General features: G+C 38.6%; 1 protein-coding gene across 1 annotated transcript; it reads right to left on the reverse strand.

The window, feature by feature from the left end:
• Positions 1 to 5060: 5060 nt before the first annotated feature.
• chrm5 (cholinergic receptor, muscarinic 5) lies at positions 5061 to 9661 on the reverse strand. The gene has a single exon (XM_018096987.2). It carries the CDS (start codon positions 9604 to 9606, stop codon positions 8029 to 8031), a length of 1578 nt encoding a protein of 525 aa, XP_017952476.1. The 5' UTR covers positions 9607 to 9661; the 3' UTR covers positions 5061 to 8028.
• Positions 9662 to 10161: the final 500 nt, after the last annotated feature.

The raw sequence follows: 10161 nt of genomic DNA on the forward strand, positions 1-10161 counted from the left end.
CTTCCTTGGGGGTCTTTATTACGTCAGACACAGGGCGGCACAGTGCAATCATTGCATTTGACTTTGATTAAGGGGCACTTTGCTACCCCAAAATGTCAGTCAGTGTATGATGTAATAAAATATCATTGCAATTCCCTAAATGCTGTTGGTAAATGGCAATTTCTGCCCAGTGGGCACCAGGTGGTTTATGTTTGCTACGCGCTGTGGAATGCTGTTTATGGGATCATTTTAGTGTCGACAGTCCACTTTTATTTGCGCAACTACTGAACCATCAGTTCTGTATTAGTAGAATCACCGATAATCTGCCCATGTTGATGCGGGGTCTAATGGAAAGATCTGGTTATGTACACACAGGTAGAGATACTGCGTGCATATACTTGAGATTGTGAATACCAACTAACTACAGTAATATAAGTAAGACCTATTGCAGACTTTCCCAGATTCTACTAATGCAACCGCTGCATGGGTCAGTCAATCCAACACTATAATGTGCACCAAAAAAAATCATATTTAGGTCTTCCAAACAAACAGAATCATTTTCAGATCTATCTCAAGTGGATTTGACTTCTGCTCAAAAGGTTAATTCAGCAAAATGGAAACACAAGGTATAGAAGCACACAACAAATATTAGAAGAAAGCAGTCATTTGTGAAATGGCCAACTGTCTGGGATCTTTTCCCTACATATCAAAATCTGGGACCATGCAGAGAACCTGACGCCCTGAGTACTTTAGATATTTGCATAACTATAACTACCCATATGTGCACGTGAAAAAGAACACATATGCTTATAATGGCAGAAATACACTCCAAGAATCATGGATACACAGAGGAAAACATGCTTTCATACACAAATACACAAATGCATTATGTTGAGATACCTATATAAACTCGTACACACAAGGCTCATACATACAGTGGCTTGCATAGGCACACAGATCTATACCAATATATGAATACATCAATACAGGGTATGTGTGAGTATTCACCTTAACTTTTCAGCTGCACCCCCTATATGGTTACTGAATTTTCCAAATTAAGTGCTGAACCGGCAATGGAGGCTACAAGGCCCACAGGGAATAAAGCTCTGTCCCTAAGGCATTGAGTTCACAGGTGCATTTGATACTTCTACTCACTACTGTCTTGTATTCAACAAAGAGGAGAAATGGAGAGAAGGCTAGATGATAGTAATCAAAGAGAAGAGACCAGGATAATAAGGAAGCAGAGGAGTTGTAATAAGCGGGTCTAGGGCTTTCTGGTGGACCCGTGGCATCCCAGTCTGACACTATATACACCACTCTCCTGCACAGAACCAAGAGCAAGTTATATATCCAGCAACTGAAAACAAATGTGTATACAGCGCCCAGCTGTTTGTGGAGGTTCCTACATGCTAATGGTATCATGCATAGACAATTCCATTTAAAATTGGTTCCCATATTGTATAGGGTAAGGCACAATAATTCCCATGATTCACCTATTGCAGACAGTTGCTCTTGGGTCACAAAGCTGACTGTAGTCTCAAAATATGAAATAACTGCTGGATATGCCATTACATCACGGAATGCTGGAATATTGCATTAGGACTTCTCTTAGTTCCCTCCAGGAATCACCAGGAAACTTTGTTGTTCAGCCACGGAATCCAACATGAGTAAATGCCACTATCTCAGGATAGTGACTGCTCCAATGCTGTAACTTGCTTTATACATACAGCAGATGCTGTGCAAGAATATATAAACAGGTATTTCCCATTCTCACTGTTAATCACTAAACAAAGCATCATTTTTAAAAACCTATGACCAGTAAAGAACCCCCCTGTCATAGAGATGTTTATAGACAGGGTTATTGTGGTCCTAAGCATATTGCACTTACAACATTATTATTACTTCTAACCTGAGGGCAAGAGAGATCTCCTTCACTTTTAAATTTAATTTTTTCTGCAATATATTCAGTATAATATACCGTATATACTCTGAAATCATGCAAGTCAGCCACTCACTACCAATGATGGTTTGGAGTTCTGTACCAGCCCAAGGCAACCCCAGCCCTTTAGCAAAGAAGATCTGTGCCCCCAAAGATGCCCCAGTAGCCCCCCATCTTCTTTTCTGCTGATTCCCTGCTGTCACTTACTGAGCTTCGGGACCCAATATATAGTATATATAGTATACATAGAACATAGATGTCACAATACAAGGCTGATAAGTAATTAAATTCAGATTTTTAGATTTTTCATATTACATGGCAGCTCAAAAACCAGTGTAATTAGCATCAGAATTTAATAATCAGCCCTGTAGCTTCAGCTTACCGACAGGCCAATCTCATTTTCTTGTTGATAATTAGCAACAACCCTTAAGCTTATCTTCTCAACAGCTGCCCAGAGTGCACTTCAAAGAAAATGCAAGATGGGGAGCAACTGTGAGGCCCTGAATCATTGCTGCTATAGAGATGCTGAACCTTAAGGCTGGTGCAATAAGTTCAATGTATGAACTATGGCATTTCTAGCCATACTCTGGGTCTTAGGGTTTAGTTTTCCGTTGATGTGTTAGGCTAAAGGAAAATCCTGCTTTGGGCCTGCAGAGATTTTAACACATCACTCATTTCTGCTTTTTCATTGAAGAATGTTGCATATATAGTTTACTGAAAAATCATGTAAACATTTATTAAACCCAATAGAATTGTATTGCCTCCAGTCAGGATTAATTATATCTTAGTTGGGATCAAGTACAAGGTTCTGTTTTATTAGTACAGGGAAAAAGGTGGATTTTTTAATTAAAATGAGTCTGTGGGAGATGTGGGCCTTCCTGTAGTTCGTTGCTTTCTAAATAATGGGCTTCCAGATAATGGATCCCATATCTGTATCATAAAACCATCATATACTATATAGTAAAGTCATTATTATATAATATTAGTCAAACCCAGAGACAGTAACCTACTAGGAAATTAATCCAGTTGATTTTTGACCATTTTGACCCTAGCATGCCCCCACCCCAGTCTTGAGAGGATATAAAGGATAACTCCAAAAAATCCAGGGGGGTTAACAGTGAAAGCACAGAAGAGGTTTGTGCTAGAATTACATATCTACTTAACAAGACACTTAAAACACAAAAACATACAGACTTGGTGATGCCTAAAACCAGATTTGTGAACCCAAGGACAACATTGTAATGGTGTCTGTGCACTAAACAATTTTTATATTTGTGTGCCTGCCGTTATGTTGTTGTGAGGACAATTACTGTATTGTAGGTAAATGTTGCACTTGCTTCAAAAATGAGCCCTTATGATAGTAAATATCAATATCTTTCAATAGCAAATTTTTAATGTAATGCTTGTAGAAAAATAGTGCTTGCTATCAGGTTAATAAAAATTTAAATGTGAGTTGAATAGCCATAATTAAGAAAGCCACTAGTCAATTTAAATCTTTAAATAGGAACATTCGAAATTTTGTACTCAGAAGCTGCTCGTCGCTAAGGGTTAGTGGAATTTTCCATTGCTGCATAATTTTGTAGAGTCATATATATATTGTTTCAGTACACCACTAGGGGGCAATAAATGACTGGTAATTGAGCAAACAAGCCCTACTGTGCCGTAAATATGATTGGTGTAAGCATTACCAGTCCTGTCATAGATCAGGAACAAGTCAATAGATAATTAGAAGAAAAGTGCTTCCTGCTGACATCTTTTAATGTGCCTGGAAATTAACTTGTGCTAGGCTATTGAGTGAGATGTATGACTTATAATGCTATTTTATTATATTTTAGTGGAAATATATTTGGGAAGTAAGTATAATGAATATCAGAGGATATTAACTATGGCTTGCCGCAGTGCTGGTAACAAAACTGCACCCAGAAATAAGCAATGTATAAAGATACTTTATATGGTACATATGTCTGCTACTTAGAACCTTTGTGGATTGTCAGCTTGATGGTTGCACCTGCATTGATGCATTGGGTCTCCTTGCACACAAGTGACAGTGCAGAGAGGCACAAGTGAGCCCAGGAATTACCTTGGTATCCTTTGCATCTTGGGCCTACAGGAATGCCAGAAGCTTAAATTACTGATGCAGGAGGCGTCTTCTGACACTTCTTCAATTAGTTCCAGCCCCCTTGTCATAAAGAGCAATGGACCTAGGCAGAGAAGTGTCTGGAGGACCTTGTGCATCAGTAAATTAAGCTTCTGGCAGGTTGGCTGGTTTCAACAGTAGGGGGAACTCCTATTACAAATTCATGATATTAGCGGCTTAGAGCTATTTATATCATTAAAAATGAATGTAAAATTGCTTGGGGTGCTTTTCTAAGCACTTTTGTAATTTACATTCATTTATTTATTTTTTTATTTATTGTTTTAAAGCTATTTAAGTTGTAATTAACTGTACAGTCACAGAGATATATGTTCAGAAGGAGAACAGAGATGTGTTCTGCTCAGGAAGGAGATAGGAAAGGGCATTTGAAGCCTCTGATCTCTCGCCTGTGCAGAGCAACATAAAAGCATTTCTCTGTTTTACTTCTGAAGGTGTATCTTTTTGACTGTACAATTACAGGAACTGACCAGCAGATGGCGATGTTTCTACAAAATTTGTTATATTGCCAGTTAATAAACTTTTAATAAAAGAAAAAAGAATTAAATTATCAAACTGGCTCAGGGGAGCACTGACGAATTTTATATGAAATTGTTCCAGTGGGTCTAGTTTGCCTCTAAGTGTTAGGGTCAAATGTAATGTATGGCTCTGCACACCTATAGGAAGCAAACATTTTCTGTACAAAAAAGAATGTCATTTTTTAAAAAATATGCAATCAGTTTTGTGCTTGTACTTGTCATCCAGGACTTCGCATAATGTGATTTGCCAACTGCCTCTCCAGAAGCATCTGGAGAAAATTAAAGACCCAGCTACAGTGTTGCAGGGAAAATTCAGGCGGTTGCATTTGAAGATAAATGTCACAGGGTGAGAATCTTGAAGTTGCTCTTTGAAGAGAAGTTGTTTTTGTAGACGGGAAGAAATGAAAAGACGCAGACCTTTGTAGCGAATAATCACCATCAGGTACAAAGGAAAACCTTAGAAGTTCAACATCATTTATTTTATTGATATTTATTTCTATCCTTCAAGGACAAGAAACATATTTGATGAAAGCACAGAGGCTGCAGTATTGCTGCTGCTGCTGCAAATAAAATAGTGACTTAAAAAAAACACAAATATATATTTTACGAAAACCAAAAGGTAATGTGACTCTGCTGTTGGTTTAATGTGCACAGAGTATAATACAGGGATGTGCCAATAGTAATCCTCCACTTGTGGCTGAACTGACGCAGGGATAGGTAACTCCCAATAGTAATAGTAGAAGTCAGAAACATAAATACTAATGTTATACTAACTTTATAACCTAAGGGTAATTTTATTCTGCTATTATGTCCGTATTGTGTTTTTAGAACAGAAGGCAATCCCAGCCCTGCCACATGAATGTAAACGTCTAACAGATATAGTCACAGTTATAGAATGCACAAGTGATACCCACGCACAGTTTGTCAGCCTGATCCCTAGCTTTGGCTTTGGCTCACAGTGTGCTTCCACATGTATTACACTTCATGTACACCTAATTAGCTACAGCAGCAAGAAAACCAGGGCACTACATAGAAAGTAACTACAGAAGAGTCAGTGTGAGCTGATAGTTATGCAGACCTATTGTTTAACTAATGTTCTAGGTTCGGAATAACCTCAAAATAACATAAAATAGTTGTTTCACCAAAATCACTAAATTGAGAATTAATTTCATTGGCTAAACTCAAGTTGTTGTTAAGCTATATCTGCCAACTGTGACTTAGAGTTCACAGCTGCAGAGGGATTCCTGGCATGGCCTATCCTATGCCACAAAAGGAACTGCTAAAAGAAAATTTGCTGTTGAATGAAGAAGCGCAATATAAAATGCAGAAAAAAAGGGAAAGACTGGAGGGTTAGAAACATTCTCTGACCTTTCCTTGTAGTGGGATGAATATCAAATATTTAACATCTTCACAGGGAAGAATATATTAGAATGAGAAGTCTACAGAGACCTTGACTAGTCTGAGGATATGTATCACATGGAAGATAAACTCCTGTCCCTGAGACTCTTTTAGAGCCCTGTTTGTACTATCTCTTTTGTATTGTGGGATGTATCTGTTGAAGAGCGTAAGAGCCCTTCGCAATCAAATTAGTATCTGGGAAATATAAGAATGGCCCCCAAAAAGTTGAGAAATTAAAGCAAATATATGATTAGTTGCTATAAGAAACTATTGAGCTGCTTTTCATAATCTATATTAATACTCTGGTGCCCGAATCTCCTAGAAATGGTGGGTCATCCAATTTGGCAAAAGCTCATCAAAGGTCATTTCAAGAGGCAATATAACCTTTTCTTAAAGTAACACCTTTCCTTTATTGACAACTTCCAATCCAATAAAAAAAAATAGTTTCTTTGTTACTTGAATTATAAGATGAACATGGCTGATGCCCGGTCAGCTTGCATTAAATTTCCCAGCTTTAATGAACCTTGGATACATCTTCTGAAATGCCTCCTGAACAAATACCTTCTCCAGAGCAATTAGGGATTTATCCTGATTAGACATAGAGACTACATATATGACTGGTCTAATTGCCTGCTCTGCGCTCTAATCTGTAGTTAAACCGATTCTCAACTCATACGCTACATCTTAACCTGGACATAGGATCAGGGTGAAAACCAAATGGGCAGATTTATCTAAGGTCAAGTTTTTTTTTCCTGGCCTGAATTGCATTAAAACATGTTTTAGCGCTAGGCCAAAAACACATGAATAAAATCTATTATTGTTCCCCTAGTGCAAGAAAGTGAAAGAGGTTGAGAAATGTTACCTGCATTTAAAAAAATCAACCCCTGTATGTGCCACTATCCTTAATGACTAATTTCCCCAGCTAATTACCTATTATGACTTTCCAATAAATGTATAAATTCATAAAAGTAAATTGTTTCCCATTTGAGATACTATTTCGGTAATTGGCTGTCAAAACCCTGGATACTGTTTTTCCCCCACAATTTTTAAATGAGAGTTACATTTTTATTTCTCGCTTTAAAACAGGTTAACATGATTTTTCATCTGTCAGAAGGTCACTTTAGGCCTAAAAGTTTCAGCTCTCCATGTGCATTACTTGGATGTTGACATCTTGGTTTCTGTCCCTTTACTTTATCAAGAATTGTTAGGTAATGGTAAATTGTTATTTCTAAATGGCTCCCTGGCCTTCAGGTTGGTAAGTACTAATTACTTCCTTGGACATCCTCAAGCACCCATGATCTCTTCATGGCCCAGAGAAAGGAAAGGGCTGGACAGTTAAACACAGAGATCAGCAAAACAATTTCACCATAAAGTTTCACTGGACAGTCACAAGCATATCACTTCCCACCGTACAAGAAAATGGTAATGTTCCTGGTTTTTTTTCACTACAACAGTACAAGCATTATGTACAGCCTACTTCACATTACAACTTTTCGTCCTGATCACCACTGGGTGTTTATTTCTGAAGAGAACAACAACATCAAATATTACGAATTTCTCATACCAAAAGCAGCATATCATGTATAGCACTCACAAGGACTAATCCCAATTGTCTGCACAGTAACGTGGTAACAATTTATAGGCTTTCTAACTAAAAAAAAAGGCTGGAACTTGATTTTAGAAAAGTTCTGGTTGTGGTGTGTACTTTCCAGATCTCTCTCTCTGGAAAACATCGGCATGCAGCAGCTTGTGGTTGCAACATTAGGGCACTGTTACTAAGCATCAGTTATCCTGTTTGCAACATTAGTATAGCTAATAATTTTGGTGTGCAGTGTTCCGCATCTGTGAGATTACCGCCCTGCGTGAACTTGCACACATTCACAGATGGGCCCAAACACAGATAAAGGTTGGTTAGCTGACACTCCACATCTTTAAAGGGAAACTGTACAGCTTTAAAAAGATTTTGACACTGAGCTGTATTTAAATCCCCAAGCCAACACAATGTGAGGGCTATGACTTTGCCATGAAGAGTTCCAGCATCTTCAGGGCAGCTTGTTGTGACAGGGTGGATGCTGCCCATACCAGTACAATTTTTCCTCTACGGTTTTTTTTCTCCATCGACAGAGAAGCAGCATTTTAAAAGTTTTCCTAAAGGTTTTGTTGCACAAAGCATAACAAATAGGGTTCACTGTACTGTTCACATAGCACAACCAGTAGCCTAGATGCCATAAAGATGAGGGGATACAGTCAGAACAGAAGGTAGAAACCAGAACCATGATGTTATAAGGAGTCCAGGTAATGATAAATGCTAATAGAATGGCACTTAGTGTCTGTGCTGCTTTGCGCTCCTTGATCAAAACCATCCTCTTGCGCTTGGTGATCTGATGGCTAATGCTAGGGTCCATGCTTCGCAATGAGTGACCTTTGGACATAGAGGAACATGGGGTGATTTTTACTTTCCGGCAGCCATTATTTACCTCCTGGGAGCCATCATCATTAACCACAATCCTGAACTTATAAGAGACACACTTTGGACTTTTCTGTGAGTGACCTTTACCAGGTGTTAAGAAGAATCGCTCACTTTCATAATTACTCAGCCCTGGCTGCTCCTTTGTTAGTATCTGCTTGGTCTCTTCCTCCTTCTGAGCTTCAGTTTGGTTCTCATAGGCACCCTGGAAAACAGCTTCCTTTGTTTGTTTGTCCTCATCATCTGAGGATGGGTAGCTACTGCATGTAGTCAACTGATCTTCTTTGATCCACTCATTACATGTATTAGGGCTATGGGTTATTTTAACAGTAGTAGTGGTACTGCGACTGGATGAAGACCATGATGCCTGGCACCTCTCCCTTTTGGTGCGTGTTTGCTGTTTGCAACTAAAACATGACTTGAAAAGAGTTCCTTGTGGCCTCATCATTTCAAAGTCAGCAACAGATTCAGAGCCTTGCAGCTCGGCCAGATCTTTGGTGCGCTTCTCTGTTTCCTTGTATATGCGACAGTAAAGAATAGTCATAACAGAAACAGGGAGATAGAAGGCAGCAATGGCAGTTCCGAAGGTAATGATTGGTTCATAAAGGAACTGGATTTGACATTCCTCTGGGGGTACTGTGCGTCCTCCTACAAAGTATTGCCAGCATAGGATAGCTGGAGCCCACAATATGAAAGAAATAAACCAGGCCAACCCAATCATGAGTCCAGCCCTTTTAGGTGTGCGCTTTGCTCTATAAGTCAAAGGTCTTGTAATAGAAAAGTACCTATCAAAGCTAATTACTAAAAGATTCATTACAGAGGCATTGCTGGCCACATAATCCAAAGCAAGCCATAAATCACAAGCAAGGCTGCCTAGGGACCAATGACCTATCAGAATATAGGAGGTGTAAAGATTCATTGAGAAGATCCCAATTATGAGGTCAGCACAAGCTAAGCTCAGTAGATAATAATTATTCACTGTTTTTAGCTGACTGTTGACTTTAAATGAAACCATGACAAGGATGTTTCCAACAATTGTGATCAAGCTAACAATGGCACTGACTGTAGCAATGGTAATAACCTCCCATAAACTGTGAGCTTTCAGAGGGACTGTCCCATTAGAGTTGTTCAAAGATGTTGAATTTGGTTCCATATTCTTCGTTCACTAAAACGATCCTAAAAATGTAAAGCGAGATGATCAACAGCAAATGGCCTGAAATGAGAAAAAGCACAGATTAAAGATTTTAGTAAAGGCTGAATAGCATTTCAGGTACTATAATAAAATAGGCATCAGAAATAGATTTCATTCCATTACATGTAGAATGCCTTGGCTAGTGGCAGCTATAGGGAAGCTCCTGTTAATCTGTATGGCCGGAACTAATAATTTATGCCCTATATAGATATGGTGGCATGGCATTTGAAGTGAATGTTGCTGGAAACTATATAAGTTACAACAATGGTTTTAGCAAGGGGTGGGGGATGGCCAAATGTTGGGAAAAAAACAGAGATTTGGACTTAATTAAGCAGTCTGAAATCCTCTTGTAGCAGGTCACTGACTGGCCAATTCACAATAAAATGAAACCATTATTTGGAAGTATAGAACTATACCCCTTACTATAGCCTATAGTAGTGATGGAGCACAGAGGCAAATTATTTAAAGAGAAAAAAATAGGAAGTCTGTACAGTTTAAGACTATTGGCATATAGTA

Source organism: Xenopus tropicalis, chromosome 8, assembly GCF_000004195.4.
Source record: "Xenopus tropicalis strain Nigerian chromosome 8, UCB_Xtro_10.0, whole genome shotgun sequence".
Lineage (NCBI taxonomy): Eukaryota > Metazoa > Chordata > Amphibia > Anura > Pipidae > Xenopus > Xenopus tropicalis.